The 26,529-nt window shown below is 37.1% G+C and overlaps 1 protein-coding gene across 1 annotated transcript in view; it reads left to right on the forward strand.

The window, feature by feature from the left end:
* Positions 1-26,529, forward strand: part of FAF1 (Fas associated factor 1) — a 152,571-nt gene that overhangs the window by 33,684 nt on the left and 92,358 nt on the right. The window contains exons 3-7 of the mRNA XM_010408851.3: positions 206-252; positions 3,094-3,302; positions 6,429-6,520; positions 6,871-6,959; positions 15,147-15,252. Of these exons, the coding sequence (XP_010407153.2) occupies positions 206-252; positions 3,094-3,302; positions 6,429-6,520; positions 6,871-6,959; positions 15,147-15,252 (543 nt within the window). The remainder of the gene's footprint in view (positions 1-205; positions 253-3,093; positions 3,303-6,428; positions 6,521-6,870; positions 6,960-15,146; positions 15,253-26,529) is intronic.

Raw genomic sequence — 26,529 nt, forward strand, 5'->3', positions numbered from 1 at the left:
AGATCATGTTTGTTTACACTTAGATATGGTTTTTATTTTATGCAGATACCATAATGATAGTATCATTTACCAAGAATATTCACAAAATAGAGAGCATTTTAGGGCATGTTTTGAAGCAAGCTGACAACTCTTTAAAACATTTTATAAAAATTCTGATGTATTTTTGTTCTGTATGCTTGACTCAAAATTTGTTTTCCCTTTTCAGGCAGCTATAAATGGTGTTATACCACAAGAAAATGGCATTCTACAAAGGTAAGCACAGAGAACTGGAGTAGTACATACAGAAAATGATGCTGGGTAACAGTTACTTTTTTTTCCTTCCTGAATCCTAAGAAGATGACATAATTCTCCTTTTAAAGCTGTTTCTGGAGCCACAAATTCTATTCCTGTCAAAGCTGATTTAACATTCAGTTTTTCCCATACTGATAGAGGACTAGCTCAAACATCTATTCAAAATAGTTAACTTTTATTTTGAATTCACTCGTGGTTGGGTCATTCTGTGCTGGGTTGTCTCTTTACAAAGACTGGATGTTGGTATGCTTCTGGCTAAGTATTTCTTTTTCTTTATGCATTTTTAAAGGTATTGATATTCCATGCTTCCCTATTTCTGGCCAAAACCATTTGTACTTGGTTTTTTTGTTTGTTTTTGTTTTTAATTGAATTACAGGCAGCAGAAACTGTGATAGATAAAGTAAGGTTGTTCCTTTCTAAAAGTAGTTTTACTGATTTTTCTTTCAGCTTCTGAATTAAATTTTGGCTTGCATACTGATGCTTGGGTATCTTGAAGTCACTGAAATTTGATCTTCTAAGTGCTGATGAGGCAATTCAAAACAGCAGAACAGGAATTGAGCTACCTGAGAGAGACAGTAAAACAGTGTTTAAAATTTTGTTCAGAAAAATACTTAATGTACTATTTTAAAAAGTTTAATGATGAAAAAAGATACATAATACAGGCAAAAGGGTGCTTGACATCTGTCAATACTTACTAAAGCTATCATTCAACAGAGTCAGGTTTTGATTGAGGATAAAACTATTTGCTCAGTGAAGTTACTAAATATATATTTACTGTAAGGTCTGTTTAGTCCATGTGAGATCAAGTCTTGGTTGTGTGGAGCGCTCTCTCTACCTATGTTTACAAGTTGTGACCTCAAAGCATTTGTATCTAAAATACCAGAATGTTTGATTGGGTGAAAGAAGCTGGGGAATAGTTAGAGTAGTTAGTGCCTGTCTTCGATCACAAGGTGGTCCAGTGTCCACTTACATCTTTCTTCCACAGTAATTTATTAATTTTTAGAAATTACTGGATAATCAAATGTGTTTCAAATGTGGTTTTTTGTTGTTGTTTTGTTTTTGTCTTGTTTTGTTTTCTTCCAATGGAAGTGGTTTAAAGGGAGGCTCAGAAGATTTAGAAACCTGGTTTCCAATGGTTTTCACGAGGCTTATTTTCCTGATGTGAGGCTTTTAATGTTCTATTAGAGGTTGCTAGTCAGGTCTGTAGGATGCCTCTTGTGGTGGAACCAAATAGAATTAATACAACTGGACTTGAACTAAGTTAATTTATTGAAGAGAAAGAAACTACATTTTTAGTGTACATTTACATTTAGCAAACTACAGTTGCTTGTTTTGTAGTACAAACCTGAGAGTTGGGATATTCATTGGTTCTTGGGTCTATTAACAGAATTGTTGTAGTATTTAATTCATAGCTGGCCACCAGATTGAAGACAGTAACATATCACTTGGTATTTATATTTTTTTAAATCCTGGAAATAAGACTGTTTCCTGTACTCTTTAGAGCTCTGATGTGGGCCTTTGACTTTTGAGCCATAGGTCTGGGAGTGTGGGTCTTTGTAGCTGGGCATTCATCCTTCTGAGCATGCTGATGTGAGAAGTGAAGGAGCCCCTTGTTTTACAAGCATAACATGTTTTTCTGTTTCAAATGTGAAAGGCACAATGATGGGATTTGCAATAGCTGAGTACTGCTGCACTTCTGTGACATGCATACCATCCACATTTGCACTTTGTAGAGTTCAGACCTCCTCTAGATGACAGATTTGACTTACTCTATGAAGCTTTTCCACTGAGAAATCTCATGGTATCTTCAAGAACAGAAGGCATTTTTCAAATAAGTTCTGATAAAGAATGGAAATGAGATAAGTTGTGTCCCAGCATTTCTGAAATCCACCATGGGAGCCTGTAACTGCCCAGCATCTTAAAGCCCCAGGCTTACCTGATGAAGTTTCTTGCCTTCCAAATTTGGTTTCTATACATCATAGGGTTTTGGGGTTTTTTTTGCCTGGAATAATGTTCCTGAAATTTCATGTTTTGTTACGCTTGTTTCTAATCCTAGTTACATGCTTCTTGTGGAGAGGCTCACTGAGGAAGATGAATGCTTCTGAATAGTGAGGGTTTTCCAGTTTATTCTGACCTGTAATTCTGTGGGGTATCCTTGGGTCAGGTATGGAGACATCCTTATATGAATCTCCAGGAGCCTTGCAGGATTTTGAACTTGAAGGCAAGCTAGAATTCAGCATTGCATTACTGTTGTACTTCTAGGTGTTTTTTTTTTTTTTTTTTTAACAGGTGCTTCATTATCTTAATTTATTTACCTTAAATATATATCTGTTTTCATATCTGACTTGTTTTTCACTAATTTGGTGTGGGAAAATACCAATCTGCATGCAGAATTTTGTGCTGTATTTCTTATTCTCATTTCCACTGGATACTAGCCCAGTGATGTAGAAAGCTGGTCGTTGCCATGGTGCCAATTTTTATATGGTCACAACACTCCTGGAACAGGAAATAATCCTTCTCCTCAAGATAATTCTGGTATTAATTACATAGTGGATTTTAAATGCTTGTTTGTCATCAGTGCTGATCTCCTATAGCAATCCTGAGCCCTGAAATGTTAAAATTGCTGATAAAGAAGGGTTTTTTTCATTTTTAATAAGCAGTATTTTCAGATATGACAGCAGTAATTCAAGAGGTGTGTGCTGGACTGTAGTGAGTGAATAATACTGTCATTTTGCTTTCCTAACTTCTGGTTCGATGTACCAAGCTGTTCTGTTTAAACCATCTTTTCTGCCTATCTTTCAGTGAGTACGGTGTAGAGACTTTGCATGGACCAGCGTATGGCCCCACCAGTCACTCTACTGCAGCTTCTTCAGCTCCCTCTTCCTCCTCAGCATTTCGCCATGTAGTGCCATCTAGACAAATAGTGGAAAGACAACCTCGAATGCTTGACTTCAGGGTTGAGTACAGAGACAGAAACGTGGATGTAGTACTTGAAGACAGCTCCACAGTTGGTAAGGATTTGTAAAAATGAAATTAAAACTGCTATCATGAAACTAACAAAAAAAACCCCCCCAAACTAAAAAGGTTCAACCCCAAAAATCCAAGTCCTGAAGCAAAGCAGAGCAAAACCCCTCAAAAAAAAAAAAAAAAAAAAAAGATCCCCCCCGAAAATGCAGCCTCCACAGCTACTAACTGTTTTCAAATCTCTTTGCAGCTTTAAAAAAGCAAAATTTCACTAATCCATTGTAAAGGTTAGTGATCTATCAAATATTTCTTTTGAAATCTAGTTTTCTTATGAACTTGCTTCAGAAACAAAATGGAGATTAATGATTAAGTTGAGGCATGAAAATGTAATTTGGGGTAGGATTAGTGTAGATGCAACCTATTAATGAGTGGATGATCTTGGCATTTCCTCTTTGAATCTGTATGGCATCTCTTTCTGCACAGGATTAGTGGCAAGATTAGAGGAATTCTTCCTGGTGTGAAGAACATAATTGAATTCTTCTTAGTTCAATTTTTATTTGACTCTTTCATTCAAATTAAGATGAATTTTGTAGTTTTATTGTCTTTATCCTAAAATTGATTGCATTTTGTAGCAGTATGTTAGAAGTGTGCTATTGCTAGTGTTGCAGAGCATGTTACTTTTTACATTCCCCAAACTGGGAGTTAATTTACTTCTGCTAAGGAAGAAAAGTATTTTTATTTTTAGTGACGAGCTTATACAGATCCAAATAAGGAGCTCCATGAAGAAATAGTTGATGAAAGCAATTTTTCATGCTGCAGCCTTTTGTTTGGGATGAAATTTGGAAATTGAAACTTTTGATCCTTACTTGTCTTTTCAGCAATGGATTTGGTGTTGGCTGCCGCCACCTAGCGGTGATTAGTTTGAATTATTGATGGTGTTCCATGTTTCCTTTGCACTAAGTTACATCCATGGAAATTAGATACAAAAATCTGATCAGATCAGAATTTTGCAGCTGTACTGCTCTGATTTTTCTTTTCTTATTAACTTCTTAATGACTTTTACCTGAAATCTGTAGGGCAGAAGGCAGTTAATGTAGAACTTCTGTCTGTGTCTTGGGATATAAAGAACAAGGGCAGCCTTGTGTTTAAAGTCCTGAGAAGTGAGCAAGGCAAATTTTAGAACTTCAGCTGTGGGCTAGGGGAAATTATATTTTTTGCTTTTTTGGGGATATGCTTGGCAGGATCCCATGAGAGGCTGCCCAGGAGGGCCCAGGGGCCCAAGAGTGCTGGTTGATCTTCAAGGACAGCCTCTTCAAAGCACAGGAACAGTTCCTTCCACCATGCAAGAGGAGCAAGCATGGCAGAAGGCCAGCACAGAGGAAAAAAGCATTGCTGACTGAGCTAAATTGAGAAAGAAAGTACCTGGAGGTGGAAAGTAGTGATGAGCTACCCAGCAGGAGCACAGAGATGTGCAGGTTTGGAGTTAGGAAGACCAAAGCTCAGGAGAAGGTGAAACCACTGAGGGAATAGAAGGATTTTTGTAAGTACATCAGTGTGAAAAGAAAGGCTAAGGAAAATGGGAAGCTGTGCTCAGTGGTGATTGTTGAACTTGGTCTGTGGGAAGATTATGGAGAAACTCCTTTTGGAAGCACTCTTTGAGCACAGGAGAGAAAGGAAGGTGATTTGGAGCAGCCAGCATGGATTTAGTAAAGGCAAATTGTGCCTAATCAGTCAGCATTATTTGCCTTTTACAATTTGGTGACTGGCCACGTGAACAAGGGGAGAGAATGTCACTGTGGCTTTAGTAAGGCCTTTGACGTACTCTGCTATTGTATTTTTCTAGTCAAAATGTTAAGATAAAAACTGGATAAAAAACTGATCAAAATAAATCTTAATCTGATCAGAGAAAGTGGCTGATATTCTGGAGGGCAAGGCTGCTGTTTAGCAGGTCCTGGACAGCCTGGAGAAATGGAATGACGGGAGCCTCCTGAACTTCTAAGAAAATAAAGTTGAAGTCCTGCATCTGCCACAGGATAACTCCATGTTATCCCCACCTGATACCTGGCTGAAGGCTGATGGGCTAGAAAACAATTTAATGAAAGGGATCTGGGGTGCCTCGGCAGTGAACTCTTGCGGTGAAGAAGGCCTGCCATGTCCCAGACTTTGTTGGTGAGAGCATAGCCAGTGGATCCCAGGAAAGAATTATTTCCCTCTATTCAGCACTTGCCAGACTGCATCTGGAGCAATGTGTTGGGTTTTGAGGTCCCCACTACAAGAAAGATGTTGACATTCTGCTGTAAGTCTGGTCAAGTATCTGGAGCTCTGGGCTAACAGGAGGAGAGGCACAGAGAAGAGAATTTGTTCAGCTTGGGGAGGAAAGGGGAAAGGTACAGACCTGACCTCTGTCTACAGCTGCCTGCTGGAGGACACAGAGAAGATAGAACCAGACTTGTCCTGGAGGTGCATGAGATTGGGAGGCAATAGACACAGCATCCAAAATTCACATTAGATAAAAGGACTTTTTTTTTGTCGTTGTTGTGAGGGTGGTGAAGTACTGAAATAGGTTGGCCAGAAAAGTTGTCAAACTTTCATCCTGATGTGTTCAAGAGTCAGCTGGACAAATCCTTGACTAAACTGGTTTAATTAGACCTTTGAGTTGGGTTTGGCCACATGAGCTCCAGAGGTGCCTTCCAGCCTGAATTATTTTATGACTGTAATAATTACAGGGGCAGAAGAGCATCAAAATGTACAAAACATTGAAAAATGCAGAGCAGTCAATTGTATGAACATTCCAGTTCCTCAGGTCAGGACTAATGATAATGAAATTTGGTTTCAAAAATATGCACCCTCTGTTGCTGGCAAAGTCTGGTGCTCCAGATAGCACACAGCTGCAAATGTGTGTGTCTAGTATATATGGATTATAGAATCACCAAAATATGTGTCCAAATCTTCAAATCCTCATGTGATTCTTCAATCATTCATGCTTTGTGATTTATTTTTTTAAGCTTCATTTGTCCTTTACTGTTTGAAGGGTACGTTACAAGGGTAAATAAACTAAAAATGCTTCTCCTAGTAAATTTTTCCTTGCTCTTGTTTTTTAATTACAGCTCCTTGCTGTTTGGAATAAAGCAGTAAATATAAATTTTATGTATTTCTTTTGTTTTTCCCTGTAGGAGATATCAAACATATTCTAGAAAATGAACTTCAGATTCCTGCATCTAAAATGCTGTTAAAAGGGTGGAAGACTGGAGATGTAGATGATAGTGTAAGTTTTCAACTGTGTTTTCAGTTAACTGAACTCAGTTTCAAACTGAGCATCTGTGGGTGGGGATTACAATGCAAGAATTGTGAGTTTCAAACAGTGTCAGATGTCTTGGATGGCACACAAAGAACTCTTAATCTAAACCACTGCAAAATATAATCAGGACAAATAAGTTTGTCGGGTTTATATATAATGTGGCCCCCTACAAAAATGATGTTCTGAAGTAACAGGAAGTGTATCTTGAAAGAAAATATTTGGTGATATTGTAAATACGTACCAATAATTTAAAAAAATAAAATACTGTGTTAGGATTGGTGAATGTTTTATATTTATAATGATTTTTCTCCCCTCAGACTGTTTTAAAAAGTCTACACTTGCCAAAAAATAATAGTCTTTATGTTCTCACACCTGACCTGCCTCCTCCTTCTTCAAGTCATTCTGGGTAAGTCTTTTGTCCATAAATTCTATTTGTATGGTTTGGGTTTTTTTGTGATTTTTATGAAGCCACATGTGTATTTGCAGGAATCTGCAGTCAGTAAATACAAAGTGTTTTCACTGCACTAGTGACTGTTGGGATGAACTAACTCAGCATCTCGTTGAAAAGAAGCTTGTTGGAGTTTTTAAAACTTTGGTGGGGTACATGAACCTCTTAGGTACATATGGAATTTTACATGTCCCAGCTGTGATGACTTTAATTTAACAGAAGGTTATTCTCTGTGGAAATAAGAGCTGGCCTTGCATAAGTTGCTGCATTATGTTGGTTCATTTAATGTATTGTGTAAATCATTCCCAGCAGGTCAGAATTTTCTTTCTGAAATGTTTGTTACATTATTTTATCTTGTACTTTAAAAATATATGTAGATAGCCTGAACAATTAATTTCCTTTAGTTGAGCAGGATATCTTTTATTACTGATTTGAACACTCAAGAAGTAAGCAGTGAGTGTTCATGTGTCACAGAATCATCAAAACTTGAAGAGACCTTCAAGATTATCTAGTTCAACCCACCATAATCACCCCTGAAATATATCTCCAAGTGCCACATCCAGATGTCTCTTGAACACTTCCGGACTCCACCACATCCCTGGGCAACTTAATCCAATGCTTAACCACTCTTTCAGGGAAAAGTGTTTTTCTAACACCTAATCTGAACTTGCTGTGGTGGAATTTAAGGCCATTTCCTCTCATCCTTCCACTTGGGACATGGCAGTGGAGACTGACCCCCAGCTGGCTCCAACCTCCTTTCAGGGAGTTTTGAGAGTGAGAAGGTCCCCCCTGAGCTAAAGGGTTTCTCCAGGCTAAACACCTCCAGCTCCCTCAACCACTGCTCCCAGGATTTTCCCTCCAGACGCTTCCCCAGCCCCGTTGCCCTTCTCTGGACACGCTCCAGCCCCTCAGTGTCCTTCCAGAGCTGAGGGGCCCAACCCTGGACACAGCACTCGAGGTGTGGCTTCACCAGTGCTGAGTACAGGGGGACAATCACTGCCCTGGTCCTGCTGCCACACTATTCCTGATACAATGCAGGTGCCACTGGCCTTCCTGGCCACCTGGGCACAGCTGGCTCGTGTTCAGCCTCTGTCGACCAGCACTCCCAGGTCTCTTTCTGTTGTCAGGGGATATTGCAAATGTTTGACAAGGAAATGATGTTTTATGGAAAATGCTCTTATGAAGTAATTAGCAATTACTTCGGTTTGTTTTCTTCCTTGCCATTCCCTTTCCCGAAGGCAGCCCTGTATGTGCTCTTCCCCAGGAAAATGGGAATTTTACTCGGTAGCCGCTAGAGGGTGCGCAGGAATTGAGCCTGGGAAAGGAGCTGCTCTGGACCACCCAGCACAGGGAGGGAGGGATGCGTTTGGAATTGGACAAAATGCATGGATTTCAGGTTGTCTGAAGAGGGAGTTGGCTTCCTGCCCTTCTGGGTGATAGAATATGCTACGAGTGCAGCTGTATTACTAGTGAGAGGAATTCTTTGAGAGTCAATAGAAATCAATAACTGCCTTCCTAATGACTGAAACTACTTTGTATATTATTAAAAGGTACTTGTGCACATTAACATGTAGTCTGTGGAGGAAATAAGAATGCTGATACGAATTATAAAAATAATAATGGTAAAGAAAAGGAGCATTAAGAGAGGGAATAGTGGCACTGGAACAGAGGGTGGTGTACATGAACTGTATGTGCAAACAGGAGCTGTATTTGTGTGTGAAAACAATAAGCTATTGTAGTTTAGCACCTATTTGGAGAATAGTGAAAAGACACTACAGCTGCTAATTGTTTCCATTTCCAATTTCAAAATTTTCTAGCCAGGTATTGCTGTATGTTGTAGTTTGAAGGTTATAATTCTAGAGAGAAAACTGGAGTCTGAAGAGAGTTGTTTATTGCAACTGCAGTAAAGTATATAACAACAAACTGTTTAAAACCAGTTCTTAGCCTTTTTTATTGGATTAATAGTTTTAAAGAACTTCACTTGATAGAAAAATCAAAGTAGTGTTACCTTTTATAGTTTATATTTGTTTCATAGTGGAGATTAGTTCTGGATATTTTTAAGATAAAAGTTGGTAGCTTTGGGACAGCAAACGATGACTAATTAGGGGCTATTTAAACACGGATAATTTGAAGGCTAGATCATCTCCCTGAAGTCATAAATTCTAGATGAAAGGGGAGGCTTGCCTCCAATTAAAGCATCAATGCAGATCAAAACACATCTAATTGAAGCAATGTACCAAACCCAGTTACACTGTTTACTGCCTACTGTTAGGTCAGTTATTATTCAGATTAGTTTGTTACCCACAATTTTTGAAAGCATCATGCTCACTTCTATTATTAATGGATGTTAAGGAACTTTGCCTCTTGCTCTGTGAGTTCATCTGTTGTTTTTTTCAAATGCCTTCTGTTTTGAACTAGAGATAAATAGTTGTGATTTGAATATCTCCAGAAAGTGATATTTGAAAAGCCTGAGATTCCAGTATGTGATATTTTATCTATATGCCCTTCTTAAAAGGAACAGTCTGGCCTCAGCTCTATAAGCTCCAATCTGTGCCTGTGAGGCAGAACAGCATCTGAAACATCCTTTTCCAACATATTGGAATGAAGACCTTGAAGTTTATTGTGACAGACTGAATGGGCTTAACCCAGAACTGACTTAAAATCAGCATCTAAATGTAATGGCAAAGTGATCCTGCAGTTTAAACAAACAAAACTCTCCTAGGGTATCTTTGTTCATCAGTGGCCTACCTAAAGCTTTTATAGGTAATAGAAACCCAGTGAATTACTACCACATACTAGTAAATTGAGGTGTAAAGATGAAATTTAAATGTCAAATACCACCTGTACAGTTCCACCCTGCTTCCACAATTTCAGCTGTCAAAGCCATACTTATCCGTGCATGATATCCAGAACAATAACCATGTGTTCTGTGAGACCTAATGAAATCTGATTTCTAGTGAATTCCTGCCTCATCCCAGCAGCTGCAGTAAATTAGCCTTTTCCTTCCCTGCTTCTCATCATCTCACCTACCTCTGATGCTGCTTCCAGTTCTTCTTGAGTATTTTGTAGCGCCTGCGTAATACTTTTTCCTTTGTGTAGAGAATCAGCCTGCCCTGTGTCTGTTCTCCAGCTGGCAGTCAGGTAGTATCAAAGCAAAGGAGAAATCATGTCCTGTGGGTACTTCTGAGATCACTGGCCAGAGGTCACCTGGATGAGTTTAAAATGCTGCACTTTAAATGCAGCCTTTTACTGAGGTGGGTGGTAATTTGGGTCTCCTTCCTCCTCCTGTCTGTTGATTTGTACCTGATCTTTGAGACCTTTCTAGCACTATGAGCCCTCCTTAAAACCAGTGACTATGTTCAAAAGTTACCAGATGGGAGCTAAAGTTACCAGGTGGGTGGAGAAAAACATGATTTCCCTTGGAAAGCAATCTTAAAAGGAAAGACGCCAAAGAATGTCCATCATTAAATGTCCATGTGGGGAGATCCCTTGCACCAGCTTTGTCAGATTACATTAATCACTTCCTCAGTGCGCAATTCCTTCCCTTTGTTGCCTTGGATGCTTCTTGAAGGCTGACAATACCCAGTTCAGGAAATAGGTTTAGGAGAATGCAAGAGGGAAGCATCAAAAGTGTGGGCACGGGAGTCTGGCCATGGAGCTGGGTCACCTGGATCATCTCTCCTTTCTATCCTGTATGTTCTGGGAGATGCTTTTTATCTTTTTTTTGTTGCTGTTGTCATTTTAATGGATATAATGTATTTTATATTTGTAATGTTTTTGCTAAATAGCTGAAACTTAAAGATAATTTATTATATGAATCATTGGAAAGTTGAAAGGCATTAAAACCCCAGGTGCATACCATGGAGATTATTAGAAATAATGCTATTTTGCTAAGTGATTGTTACTTGCTTAACAAGTGTAATCATCTGTGTAGATAAGAAAAAACCCCACAGTCCCCATTTTTCAAGCAGTAGGTCCATATATTGCTGAATGCCTCTGCTTTAGATCATTGCAGAGCAGTGGTGGTGGTGATGTGGTGTCTTGTTGTACGTTATCAACTGTAGCGGAGTGTTAATTAAGAACGATGTAACCTGCAACTCCAATTATTAGTCCTGTCTGTTTAGCTGGACAGGAGCAGTGTCTTGCTTTAGTTACTTTGAAAGCTTCCATAAGAATGGTAAGATTAATGTTTTATTTTCACATCTGTTCATGAGACAGTTTAAAAATCCTGAAGTTTAAAATGCAATAGAATGTAAACAAAAGGGCTTCTGCTCATTTACATGTTAGCCAGATTTGCTAACTGATTGCTGTTTGAACCTAATCTGCCACCTCCTGCTGCATTAGCTACAACAAACATTACATTTACATACTGATTTCTTATTTTGTTTTAATGTAAATAATCTGTAATTACAGTAAATTTGGACTTCTGTTGACATGAGCTTATATAAATCTGTAAGTTTAAAATGGAAATGTTAATTACCTTGTGTCATACCTGTTTATATAAAAATCAGAGATTTTGGGGGAAATTTCTGTGTGACTGAGAAAGATATCGCCTAGTGGGAAATACTGAATGTATTTCATAAAAAGTGGAATGAAAAGGAGCATTTACATATCATTGATTAAGGATTTACTTTTGGTATCAAATTTTAAAATATTACTAAAATTTCAAAGAAAAATGCTATTAAAAAGTAAAGTATGGTATAAAAAAATCAAAGCATTAATGCAATCACTTAACAGCAGATAGAATCAATTGTTTTTTATGTCTGGGTCTCTTGCTAGAACTGGTCAGAGCAATCACTGTGCTCTGGTCTATTTTCTTTTGTCTGTTCTTGGACTCCTTTTTTGGGTGTAGGCAAATGGAGGATTGGTGCCCAAAAATATAGGTTCCCTTGCCTCCTGTGCAGCATAACGAGTGCAGAATCATTCAGCTGAGGTAAAAAAGTTGTAATGGCAGTATATCAGCTGTCAGCAAATGCTTTTGAAAGCTGGGGTTTGCAGTAGGGGAAGAATGGTTCTAGTAAGAGTGGCCTACTTTAGTCCTCTTTCTAGAATTTAGTTTTGTTTTCCCACTAATTAATTCTCAGATTAATTGAATTCTCTTAACACTGGTGGCAACAAAGAAAAAGAAGGAAAAAAAAAAGCAAGGAAATATGTCTTGACTTTAATGGGACATAGTTTGACCTGGATTTTTTTTCCCTTTTAATGCAGCTATTTTATTTGGAAGATTGTAGCCAACTATACCATTTGTGGGAAAATTAAATAGCTGCAAACAATGAAGCCAAAATTTGAGAGATGTGCGTGGTAATCGAAGTCAGTCTTTTCAATATACTTAAGTGGACCTAAAAGGAAATAAAAGTAAGCTTCAGCTTACTGTCACTGAGAAGTTTCCTTTAAATACATTTATCTTGTAAAATTTTTCATTGCCTTAATGGCTGAAATACAATTTTTGGGTGAGATATATTTTGGTACGGGTAATCTGGGGTAATCTGCATCCCCCTTTGCTGAAAGAAGTGATAATGGGAGGGACAGACATCTTTGACTGTGTGTTCACATCACGCCCATCCCACACAGGAGGGTGGGTACCAATGCTGGCATCAGTGACCCATCAGTTGTGCCATCAATTCCTCCTCCCTTTGACTTTCTAGTGGGCACTGTCCACATCCTACAGCTGTCAGACCATGTGAGATTTTGATGTAGCAGCTCCAAAGACTGGAGCAGTTGACCAGTGCATTCCTGTGTAAGCAGAAGTAATGTTCCTCATTATGTTATTTTTCTGAAGAAAAAGTGAACAATTAACCATGCACTATATTTGCTAACACTTTCAAACCCAGTTTTTCCTCAGTTTTTTTCAGGGTATTTTTTTTTAGCCACCTTAATTTTCAGCCTCTTTTTTCACTCTGTTTGTCGATGAATATGTGCTGAGAATTTGCTTGTTAACAACGTTCAGCTTGTGTTGCTTAGAAATCCCAAAAGTAGAGGTGTCAAAATTGTTAGTTACTTCAAAAATTAAAGCTTTTCATTTTTAGGCACTTAATTTAAATTTGTTTGAAGAGTATTTTTTCCTTTCCAAAATACTTCCTGCTCTCACAAGTGGAAAACTTTTCCTACGAGCGGATGCTTTTTATTAACAAGCTGTATTTTGAGTTGTACTGAAGTGTGGATATCATGCATAACTGGAGATACTGAGGGTTTGATCAGACTGGCCTGTTTCCTTCTATGTTTACATCAATTACAGAATGAAAACATGAGTCATGTTATCAGTTAGCATCTACAGATTTTCAGACAGAGTCAAAATTAGCTATAACAGAACCTTGTGTGAGTCTGTATGGAATCCAGAGCCATTCACATATGCTGTAATTAATGTTTTCAGAGCAATTAAATATGTCATTTGCCTCCAGTATTTGCTGAAAACAAATAAAAAATCAGAATCTGAAAAAGCACAGCAGGATATTTTAGTTGCTACTGAACATTTGCCAATAGAAAATATGGTTGTGGTGATGCGAAACTTATTAACAATCAAATTAGAATTACCTTTGAAAATAGGCATACAACTTTTCAGAAGTCTTCTTTTTATTTTTTTCCCCTCTTTTGAAGGACTGTTAAGTATTTAAAAAAATTTTAGGCCTTCTGTAGAAAATTCTGTGAAAGTGCAGAAAACTGCATGTTCCCCATAGATGACTCTGGTTACATTTGTCGTGTCTCTCATGCACATGGTCATACTTAACATTGACAATGAGTTGTATTTATTTTCCATATTGCAAAACCATAAAAGACAAGAAATAGTGCTTCATGGTTTTGTTTCATAGTATGTGATTACTGAGATGTCACAGGAACCAAATTAAGTTGCTGAGCAAAGATATTTTTGTAAGGTAAATTTCCCAGAGATGTTCAACCAAATGGTACATCTCTTGCTAAAAGCATCCAGTGAGTATTTTACAAGTTCCTTCCCATCTGAGCAGCAAAGCAGCAGATCAGTAATTCCAGTAGGAGTTAAAACTAACAAATCAGTTCTCAAATGATTTAGGAATCTTTCTTGTCTTCTTGTATCATAATATACAGCTGTGCTGATCTGCATTTAGAATTTGTCCTGTACTGCTAAGAGGAATGGCATGTTGAAAGTGTCATGGAATAGTGAAGAGGTGAAGGAAAAAACCACAGTCTGTCATTCTTCTAAGTGTATGTGATAAGAAAGAAAAGAATTGAATGGGCCCAATTAAATTTCATATGCCACTGAACAAGTCAAGTCTGTGTAAATATTGTTTAGAAACCCAAGCTATGGTAGAACGGTGCTGCAGTTTTGTAGCATGTATAAGATTGCACACAGCCATAATTGCCATGTCTATAACAGAAGTCCTGCCTTCTACTTTGAAAAGTAGACAGCTGCATGATTTTGTACCTAATTAAGCAAACAGGATGCCTTTTTAATGTCCAGATGTTTTGCTACCTGAAAAATCAGAAAAAAACCCCCAAGTTTGTAACAACATGAAGATATAGTTGGCCTGTTTAAACTGTATCTTAAGATTTTTTTTTATTTTTTTATTTCTGATGATTAAAACCTCTGTAATGTACATTTAAAATGATGTGAGCAGGACTGACTTTTCTAAATGCTCAATACCCACATGAGAAATTTTGCTGTGGTTACTTTTCCAGTTCTAATTAGCTGGGTTTATGTGCTTTGAATGAAACTAAGCAGGAGAATTTCCATTTGGTTTCTGCCTCAGGTAACCCTAGAGAAGCAAGAGCATGCTCTGCCTTGTTCTACTTGCCATCAGTTCTTAATGTGCATCATAGCTTGATATTTGGTCTGGTCATCAATATGCTGACAAGCCTGTTATTAATGGCATTAGGAGTGCTAAATACACCCGATGTTTGTGAAGATAATGGGACTCTCTCCATTTTGAAAATACTTAACATTAGAAGAGCTTTAAAGGCTGCAGTCACCTTATTAAGGAAGGAGTTCAGGAATGGCCTTTGGTCATTCTCAGCATGCTTCCTTGCATTTAGGAGTGAAAAGAGAGATGATAATGTTGTGCCTGGACTTGTCCATGTAGAGTTTAGGGTACCCTGGGGTTTTTGCATCTAACTGTAAAACAAGCTATAACATGCTTATCCCTGATTTTCCTGTTTTTCTTTCAACCATTTCAGGGCCCTGCAGGAGTCATTAAATCAAAACTTCATGCTGATTGTCACCCATCGAGAAGTCCAGCGGGAGTACAACCTCAACTTCTCAGGAAGCAGTACCATTCAGGAGGTGAGTGCTGTTTCACAGCTGAAGAATAAATGTAGCTCATTATAGCTAATGCCAGCTCTGTTAAAGGGGGTTTGCATAGTCTTGATGGATATTCCTGTATTTTATTAGTCTTTTTTTTTAATCACCTGGGTCATCAAGATTTGCTGTAATTTGATTAAAGAGTTCAGTCAGAAAAAGGTGTTCTATGAAATTATACAGAAAGGATGTTTCTTTTTGTATTGCAGTAGCAAAATACACAAACAGCATTTATTGAGTTATTCAAATTGCATTTTACTTGAAGCCCCTTGAAACTCCCTCTGTCTTTCCTTCTTTTAACTGGCTCCATCTCCATTTTGTAGGCACCTCAACCATGGCTGGTTGCTCTTGGAGTGCTGTAATTCTTACCGGCCTGGTAGCCAAATGGTTTTGTGTATAATGGATGTTGCTGCCGTTCTGTGGAATGGCCAGCAAGGGGTGATATTGGAGAGAACTTCGGCAGAATTAAGTCCTGAAGGAACAAATATCTCTGATGTGACTCTGGACTCTCTGAATTCAGAACAAGCAGTCCCTTGCATATTTTTAAAACTCCTTTCCAAGCCCAAAGGTTGTTGTCTAGTGCTCCATGGTATATCTAATGCCAGGTGTTGTGGATGTTATTTTCCATATAACTGCTTTCTGGAAACTTGACAAACAACCTAGAAATGTGAATCTTCAGAATTCACATTACAAAATATTAAGATTAAATGTTTGCTTTTCAAATTAAATGTATGTTTGCTATTATTGGTCTGACACTTCTCTCAGTCTTTTAGGGTTGAACAGATTTTATTGAAGTTTCCCGTGTCACATGCTGACATAGTAGACAGAATTAATTCAAGTTCTGTAATATTAGCTATGGGAGTAGTATCTCATACAGCCATGAAAAATGATCACTAACTGTTTTGATTGTGAATCCTGTTATTCTTAGGAGCTAAATTCTGATTTTTTTCCCTGTGTGAAAGCCTGTTTTCTACTTCTTATTTTTAGATCTACTATAGTAAGTTCTGTGTTGCTTTTTGTGGTGATACAAATAAACAAACATACTTGAACCAGTTTGACTTTTGAGGGGCTGAGCTTTGACTGTCTACAATTATAAAGAATTTGAATGTTTATGGAAAGAAGTCATCCAAATATGTGGTTTTAATTTTAAAATGGTGAAAATCTAAAAGAAAACACGTACATAATATATGTCTGTTTGGTTTTTATCAGTGCTATGTCATTTACTTCCTTGCTGTTGGGTCTTACCTGGCTTGAAGGAAGCAGAAAGCTGTGACAGGGTGATCTAGGCTGCCTTTCCATGCACTGAAGTTTTCTTGTTTGTTGGTAATAGCAGGTTACAGCCAACACGTTACCATATGAAGTCAATGTAATTTAAAAGTTAATTACGATTTTCCCCTTAAACAACTGAAATAAAAACCCTACCACCCCGTAACCAGCATGAGCAGAAAACCTTTCTTTGCCTTTCCTCTATCTAAGTATCACACCCAATCGAGTGTATAAAACTGCGAAGACCAATTCAGGGGCTAAAATGAAAAGAGCTCTGCGGCCCTTGTTGTGCAGCTGATGCTGAACAGGTGAACGTGTCTGTCTGTGCAAAGTCTCCTGGAAATCCCTGGGGATTTGGCTGAGGTAAAAGGGTTGGCGAACATTTGTCTAATTATAGAAAACAAGCACTGTTTTGAATGTTAACTCCCTAATGGCTTCTTAATTTAATTTTTTTTTCTTTTAGCATAGAGTGATCATTGTAACAAACCTAGGCAGTCCTTGTGGTTTGGAGGAATCGGTGGTTATCTTTCCTCATCTCCTTTGTCTCTATCCTCTCCAGGGACTGTTAGATTTTTTTTTTTTCTCTTCACTCTCTTGTTCGCACTTTAACAAATTAATAGTTTACTTTCCTCCTGGTGTATTTTTGTAACGGTGGAGAAGCTCAGTGATGCAGTTGCCAACCACAAGAGGGCAGGAAGGACTATTCAATTATTACCTAAAAATGCTGCTCAGTGTTTTCAAATTAGCTTCTGGTATATTAACAAAAAGGACTATAATGGCCAAGTTATTGTTTGATTTACAGATAATTGGCATATTGCAGGAAGGAGACTTAATTTCACCCTTTTAAATTAAACAGGGAGATTTAAAAAGACATAAAATATTCATTAATGTTCAGTGATTATAAAGCAGTGGCATATATTTATTCTACCTTTATTACTGTTTCGATGGGAAAATACTGCAAATATTTCAGAAATCGACTTGGCCATACTGACAAGTTGAAATGTTTAAGCAGTGTTAATGCAATCTACTCACACGCCATATCCTATGCAGAAAGATTCAAAATGACTACATCAATTATTAAAAGAAATATTTAAGATTCTAGAAATGTTCTACTTCTTGCCACAGTTGGGTGCAACTGTCTCTCAAGGGCTACTGGTTCAGTGTGTTGTTGTTATTAGTACTGCGAATTTTAAGGAATAGATATTTTTTCCAAGGGTCTCAAAAACCCCCCAAACTCACACCAAAAACTCAACCCCACCACCCTTTCAGAAGGCAGAATCATTTTGCAATGGATTAAATGCAAAATCAAGTGAGCTCACAACTGTGCTTTCCTAAACTACTGCTGCAGCAGTTCTCTGGGTTTTTATTGTTTAGAATACGTGCTTAATAGTAAATGATATTTGGATGAATTGTTTTTTCGAAGAAATCGTGGTGTTTATGGGGAAACCATGTGACAAAAAATTATCTGAGAGAAGCCGGATGCCGTAGTGCTCGTGTCTGCTTCCACATTTTCTTGCATATTATTTTAATAGTTGGACTTTGGATGGTACTTGAAAATGCCTTTTTGTTTTTGTTTTTTTTTTTTTTAACTTTCTTTATCAAAATATCAAACTCTTTACATATTAAGATCTGATTTCTCATCTTAGAAAATGTAAGTTACATTCAGTTATATTGTTTTGGGATCGTGAACTTATACAGACTCTTTGGAAATGAAATAAAAAATTAAATAGAACTTGTCAAAAATTCTGTATATTCGATTTAAATTTTTTTTTTTTGAGTTGGGCAGGGGAGTAGTTAACTTGGAAAGTTAATAATAACACGATGGTCTAAATTGCAAATTAATCTGTGTCACAGGTTTCTGACATCTGTTTGTTCTTGTAAAATTGCAGTATTAAATTAATTCTGGGCAGATACTGTTCTGGGAAATATCATGGTTACTTTTTTCCATGATCTGCATTTTAAATTGGAAATTGGTAGGTTTCGTGCCAGTTTGGAGACCGTAAATGAATACATTTCCAGTGTATTAGATGGTTAAATAATGACAATTTGACAAATTGAACTCCTAATACAAGACTAAAAGGAGATTTCTGTCTGAAGACCTGACCTTATTCTGCTAAGGTAATTTATAGAGGCTGTATGCAGTTGGAGATATTTTTTTTAACTTTAGGTTTGAGGAGCTCTGTGCTAAATTATTACAAGGCATTGCCACATTCAAGATAATTTCTATCTATTCTTACCACCTTGTTCTGATTTAGAAATGAACATTTCTACTACTTTTCATTTTTGCAAGTTGTTACATTATTTGACAGAAATGAAGGAAAGCCTTTTTCAGAGGGGGGAATATTTAAATGTGTGTTAAAAGCAAGTTTGTGTTCTGATCCTGCAGCAGACAAACTAATTTGTGAAAAACTTAATGGACTTGAGTTCTTGTCACAATAATGTGCTCTACACTTTTTGTTTTAGTCAGTGACATTAAAAAAAAAATCAAACATTTTTAACAAATGGGATTGCTCCATTAAAAACAAAGACTTTGCATTTGTCTATTTTAGTCTTTTGATACAGACTTTGAAGCCTTTTTGTGATTCCTGTGTGGAGGATTACAAAAATATCCAGTGTACACAAGCTGTGGCTGCTAAAGGATGGATGAGTTAAACATGCAGAACCCTCAGTCCCTCTCACAGTTTGGTGATCTTATTTTGTAACTGCTGGAAATTCCTGTTGAGAATACTATGTAGAGCATGTACTGGGCACTAGAATTCTTGGTAAAACATAAAATCTGTGTAAACAATGCAGAGAAGATAGGTCTTTAAATACTGGCTGCCTCTGCATAGCTGCCTCTGCTCTTTATTCCGTTACTTTAGCCAATCACTTAAGCAGAGGCTGCCTGCTCAGCATCCCTGTCACCTGTGCTAGGTAATATATTTGTTCTCTGTTCCCTACAGACTCACTGGCTAAGGTGGAATATGGAAAGCAATGTATCCAATAGCCCTCCAGGCAGGAGGAGGAACTATTTGTGCACACAACTGCCTGGGCTGAGATAAACTGTAAATTCTGTGTTGACAGACCCTAATCAAGTCCTTTGTGATGGATTTCTTTAAACTTTTTTCATAAGTGGATGAATGTTAAACAAAATGCAAAATCACCATTACGAACAGGCAGGCAGAAGCCTCATTTAAAAGGCCTAAATAAATGTAATCTATAATATAGGCAAGCAGATGAATTACCTGCAGCAGACAGAAAAATAATCTGGCTGAAGGTCTTGTACCTTTTTCAGATCTGTTTTTTGGTGTCTGAACAAAATATTTTCAAGCCAGTTGTTGGTGAGTGAGATCATTCAGAGTAAACATCAGACACTGATATGGAGACATGAAACACATATATAAATAATATTTTTTTTTTCTGTAGCTAAATAATTACAATAAAATACATTTGCCAGAATATGGGACATATATTAATAGTTTCAGAAACAGTTGTTTTATATTTTGACATTTTGTACTTGTTTTAAAATTGTTGAAAACTATTATTGTAATAAAAATCAGTAACTAGCACTTTTTGGTATTTAATAGGAGGTGCACAAACGTTCTATTGTTCAAATAGTCTTAGTATCAGTGAAGCTATTAAAATACATTGCTATACTCATTGTACTCAAGAGCCACATGTTTTTATGAAATTTGAACATTTTGTTTCCTTTTTAAAGAAATCTGTCATGTTAAAATTCTATTCAATTTATAGCAAGGCGTAACAGCAGTATACATAATTTAAACATCACTGTGATAGCTTCAGTGTTCTACAGTGGTGAATGAGGATGTGCCAGCAAGCCAGGCTTTTACTTTTTCAGCAAGGAGGGAAGAATCTATTTTTAAAAAGCTAAATCAACTTCTTGATTTAGTTTTTTGCCTTTGTATTATAGAAAACCACACATTCCTAAAGTAAAATGTATTCACTGAAAGAAATCCTTGGTAAACTTTTTGTAAGTGGTGATGTGTGGGGAATTATATGAAAAGGAAGTTCCTTGGGAAATAAAGAGAAAATACCTTTTAGGTACCTGTTCAACAGCAATGACTTTATTAGGCACTTAAAATATCTTAATACCTGACTGAAGAGATCTGTTTCAAAGATATCCCATTGAAAAAGGTATATAACTACTTTTCTTTTTCTGCAACAGAAACAGCAATAAGAGATAAAGAAAGGGCACTACTTCTCACTTAATTATGAAACTTAATATATTCCTGGCAGAATATGTTTCATAACCTGTAACTTGATTTTGGTGGGTTTGGACGTGCATATCATTAAAGAAACGATCTTCAGTTATTAAAAACTAGTAAACATGGAGATTTTTATATGCAAGAAAAGGCAGAGAGTAAATAATTGCACTGGTGACCAATACTGTAATAATCCTGTTTTACAATATGCACTTGACAGGTTGTAATAGTGCTAATTGAAGAGACTAATTCACACTTGCTTCATTCTATTCAAAGGCAAAATCAGCAGCTTGTTTTGCTTTTGACCAGATGGTCCTGATGAACACCTACTGTGCACTTTAAGTGCTTTACTAGAATTACAAAGGCTGGGGGCTGCATCCGACTCAAAATGATTTGAGAAGAGAAAAAAACCTCACTGCTCAATGGATTTGGTGCAACTAAATTAATTCTAGTGGACCCATTACACATTGAGCCCCCTTTTCAAAGTGCTGAGCCTCCTCGTTTGTTCTGTAGCAATGAGAAAGTGAAAGGCAGATTACTGCAAACAGAAATAAAAAAAAAAGCGCTGTGAAAAGGAGAAAAGAGGCCTTGAAGCCTTTTCATATCATTTGGGTTTTTCAAGTGCGTTATTTTTGGGGAGGGTGGATGTATGAAAAGCCAATTGGAGTTTTTTTTGTTTTAAAGTGCGCTATTTAAGTACTATGAATATAAAAGCAAGAGCAACAGTTGACTGAGTTTACTGTGGTAAAGCTTTGTGTCCAAGGATGAATCAAATTCATTATAGTCAATGCTTTGTATTTTCATATGAATGTAGGGTTAGTTTCACAAGACTGTGTCTGTTTAGGATAATTATAATTTAATATTTTCCTTTCATAAAGTTATCACTGTAGTTTATCTAAAATTTGCTGAAAGCAAGGTTTTTTTCCTTGCATAAATTTAGAAGCACCCAGAGAGTTTCAAACTCCAGAGGAAGCTGTTTGATTTGCAGGGGAAGGTGAGGCAGGTTCCAATAGCACAGATTATTATAACTAATTAAAAGTCACACATCTGTTAACGTTCGGTTTGTCAGCACTCAGTTTAGTGTGTGTGTGTTTATATCTCTTCTTCCTTTCTCTCCTTCTCTGTCTCTGTTCCCCTCCATCCGTAAGTGTAAGTTGGCTTGGAGAGAGACTCTCAAAGGATAAGGATCAATTTATTTGAATTTGAAAATAATGAGGAGTCATTGTTATAATTTTTGTTATGGGTTTGGCTCTGTAAATGCTCAGTCATGTGAGTTGTCCTTATTTTAGAAGTAATCATGTTGAATTGAATGGCTTTGCTCATGTAATTTAAGGATGCTAAGGATTTTGGGGATCAAGACCTAATTTAAAACCCTGAATTTTTAAAAAACTGCAATGAAAACCATCGCTTGCTATTCTGATTTTGAATATTTGCTGTGTTTTACTTTCGGGGTGGAGGATTTTTATGCAAGGCTTCTATCCTAATGCTAGCTATTAAAAAGGTGTTAGCATGAAATGACAAGAAAACCTAAGCAGCTTTATGAACATATTAAACAGCTATGTCCCCAGCTCCTGTGCTGTTTAGAGTGGGGAAGCAGCACTCTGTAGCTAAATAGCACAGTGCTGTTATCTGTGTGAATTATATTTACTTGAATAACAAATGAAAAATTCAAGTTAGCATTTTTTTGCAATTAAAAAAAATTAATTTACAGCTTGTAAATTAAAGTGGTTTAGAACATGGTTTAACCTTTCTATCCTGTGTTAAGTATAATATGATCACTTCTATTATTGCATGATATACACTTATATTAAAAAAACCACATTCATTGAATTGCTGATTTGTTTTCAAACAATGAAATTTGTATTTGTGCAAATTATAGTAGGCACAGTGTTCTCTCATGTTTTCTCATCAAACAACCCAATTATACTTATAAATAGTGAGGTGCTAATGAACTGTTGTTCTGGAAAAGTTGGTGGTTTTTTTTTTTTTTTAACTTGGGTAAGAAAGGAAACACTTCACAATTTAGAGTGCTTGCTTGGTGAGAAAATATTTGAAAATATTTTACTTATGTAAATCATGTTGGTGCTATCACTTTTAAATACACAACAGAAACTAATCTAAAATCCCCATCAGTTCACATATGGAGCATAACTACATTCTTGACATTGTAAATTGCTCACTTAATTGGGAACTGCGGATTTACTTATATTCATTAAGTTACAGAAGTTGTTTCCTAAGAGTTACTATTTCAGCTTGAAGTTTATCACTGCAATCACTAAATAGAAAGAAGTAATTTTTTGGATAATTGTGGCGATAAGGATTTTTAAAGTGGCTGTGGAGTTACAACACCAAAATGGTCAACAGAATCTTGAAGCATCAGTGCAATGATAGTGCTGCACTATGTTGCTTTGTAATTACTATGCAGAGAAAACACTCAGTTGCTGTTCCAACTGTGAATTAATAATGTTTGTCCCATCCATAACATCTTGGTGTTGCAGGCACCATCTCTGTAGTAAACCTGTTCCTTAGGGTTTTTCAGTTATGTTCCTATATCTATGTAAAACGTGAACTTGAAAAGTTATCCTTTTGTTTTTGTACCAGGAATTGTGGGCATAAATTGGAGAGCCTTGCACTCACTTAAAGGATAAAATGGCCTCATAATCACCCGCAAGAAATCCCTGTTACTGTTTTTAAAAAGGGTTATAGCAGCTCTCGGCAAATATTTGCAATAAGTGGCAAAATTTATGCCTTGCTTTGTGGTAGTTGCGTGACCAGACAGTGGGGCATAGGATTGTTTTAAGGTTTTTACAGCTGCAGGGAAAAAGCATCTGTTCCTAGAAAAGCCTTCATTGTTTAATTTTGACACTGACTTTCCATGCTGCTTGTACCAGTCTCTGGATTAGGTGCCACTAAGATAAATTTGTTTTAAGTTGCTCCCAAATGCAGCTGTCACTATACACAGCCTGTGGCTTAGGCAAAAGGAGCCATAATCAAAACAAGCATTTTTGTACAAGGTCATTTGTTAGACTGAGAAAGCTCAGAGCAGGAATTTTGACAATATTGTATCATATGAGTAGCTTGGCTATTAGCTTTTGTGTTTGTTTAATAATTCTGCTGATCACTGATGTGTATGACTGTCTCAGAAATAATGAAAGAAGGGGATTTTTTTAAACTGCACTGCTTTTCTTTACATATCCTTTATATTAAATTTATTTTGATTGAGCAGTTTCTGTGGTATTCAGTTACATACATCCCATGTATGTTTATTTGTATCTCTGTATCTCTACAGTGAAATGGAATGATTTACAAAAAGCAGGGAAAATTGACATTTTTGAAAGGGCTTCCATTTCTTTCCTTCAAAGTTTCCAGTGAATTAAAAATGAAAGAGCACTTCATTTTTTGTATCCCAGAGTTGTGTTAATTTCTACCCAGCTGGTCTCAACTGATTGATACAAAGCCAAATTTGTGACTGCCTGCATTACAAAGTCTGTAATTTGCTAATGAATTATGATAATAATCTTTCATCACACATGAAAGATTTAGACAAACAATTTACTAACTATATAGTTTGATCACAATTTTTGGGTTTGTACCAAGCCTCAAATCTACTTTTATTTTTCCCTGCCTAGATTAGCAGACCAAATGGAACTTACCTTGTTTTGAAAGCAGTGATGCTGGAAGTTAGACAGGGATGATGGTGGACAGCGGATACAAACTTGTAGTGTAAATACCCAATTTAATGTATAGACAAATCAAACCACCCAGTTTCCAGATAGAGGAGCATCACAGTAGGCATGGCACAGGAAGTTATTTGAGGCTGCATGCACTGTTGTGGGAACACAGAAATAAATAAGAATAGGGTACAGATGTTTCTCAAGTTCGACCTCCTCTGGGTATGGTGGAGGCAAGCTAATTAAAACACAGCTAGACAAAGCCATAGGGGCAAACTAGGCTTAAAAAGAAAGGAAAGGAAAACCAAATCTTCCAGAAAAGGAGCAGCTGCCACAAGATCTTTCAACTTGAGTGAAGTTTGTGGTTACCTGCATGTCAGATCAGCAAAGCGTTGATCTTGAACACTCTAAAGGCCCTCTGAGGTCAATGTTCACAGAAGGACATGAACACACCATAAGTGTATTCCTGTATGAAATCTGCCTCTTTTTGGTCAGATCATCCACCTTCTGACAAAAGATTAATTCCCAGTTCTGTAGAACTTGCTCCTGTACACAGGAAGAAGGAGAGGAGCTCTGTGTTCAGTGCACTCTTCTGTTTTGCAAGATTGACAGAGCTTATAAAAAAAGGAAAAAATCTGTTGATCATTTTTCTGTTTCTCTTGAGTTCAGGTTTAAGTAGGCAACATTTTTATGTCCACCTTAGGAGAGCAACCAACCTGACAAAGAGCTCCACAAGACCTAGCACATATGTCCAGTTTTTCCATTGTTATGTGGATGAAACTGTTGACTTTGGTGGAACAAAATGACATTGAGCTTCCTGTTGCTACTATGATATAAAGTATTGTTTGACTGGTAAAAAGATTTTTAAAATAAAGAAAAGGGAGGAAAGTAAGAAAGTAGGACAACCAGCAATATCAAGAAAATGCCATCCAGAGCAGGGCCTGGTTATGTGACTCTGTAAAAAGATTAGGAGAAGAGCTTTGGGGTGGGTGCTGCCAGGAAAGGGGGTTGCACTATGACCGAAGACTTTTTGTTGTTGCTTTATTATGTTTTTTGTTCTTATCACATTTAGGGAGCTAGAACTTTATGAATAGTCAGGAGTGTGCTCGTGAATCACTTCTTACTGTGTCTGATTAAAAAGAAAAAGTCTTTAAAAAATGTGAAAGAGGATTGCAAAGAACAAGGGGTTTTTTTACTATTTTTCTGCAATTTCTATGTAAGGAAGAGAGATCTCCTTCCTACAAATATGTACTAATGAAATAGCAGTAAGCCTGTCTGCTATCACATGGCAGAGCTGTACATACCTTACTCCAACCCCAACAACTCAAGGACTGACTTAATTTCAGTTATTTTGTTCACAGCATCAGGGCAAAATATAACACCCCAAATATCTCTGCAGTTTCTTTCAAGAGAAACAGAAAGGTTTTGTACTGGTCTTATTTCACTCATTTCTGGTGACAAGCTACCTTTTACTGATCTCAGCAACTTTAACTCTTACTTAAGAAATATTGTGAGCTGTTTGTGTCCTGTTAGTAATTTTTCTGTAAGCTGAATTTCAGTTCAACATCTTCCCTCTGTGTCTTACATAAACTTCTGTTTGTACTTACTCAAAAAGTTCCTCTTTTAAGGCAAGAAGGACTTATTCCTGAATAATTCAAAAGTGGGGAGTGTAAGAAGTGCTTGGATTAATCTGGGGAGGGTTTTGTGTGTTGACGATTTCACCTATAACTAACAGTCTCTTTTACCCACTCTGCTTAAAAGGTCTTGGCTCTTTTTTATTCTTTACATTGACCTTGGGCTGGCAGAGAAAAGACCAGACTGCAGCTGAGAGCTCTGACCACAGGGCAGCCTAGGCCAGGACTAAGGCAAACAAAATGGAGAAGCTCTGACATTCACAAAAGCAGCAACAGAAGAGTGGAAGAGTACACTTTTAATGTAGTACAAAGCAATAAGTGAAACTTCTCACCCTGATACAGAAGGTAAACTGCCAAGTCAGGCAGGTCCACGTTCATTTTTCAAGGATGGCTCTTACAAGGCCAGTGGAAAATATGTAAATTCTCTAGATCATTCTGTGAGGTTTGAGGTGAGCTGAAAGTTTCTTTTTTGATGAACTAAGAGTAATA

The sequence above is a fragment of the Corvus cornix genome, chromosome 8 (genome assembly GCF_000738735.6).
Source record: "Corvus cornix cornix isolate S_Up_H32 chromosome 8, ASM73873v5, whole genome shotgun sequence".
NCBI classification, from domain to species: domain Eukaryota; kingdom Metazoa; phylum Chordata; class Aves; order Passeriformes; family Corvidae; genus Corvus; species Corvus cornix.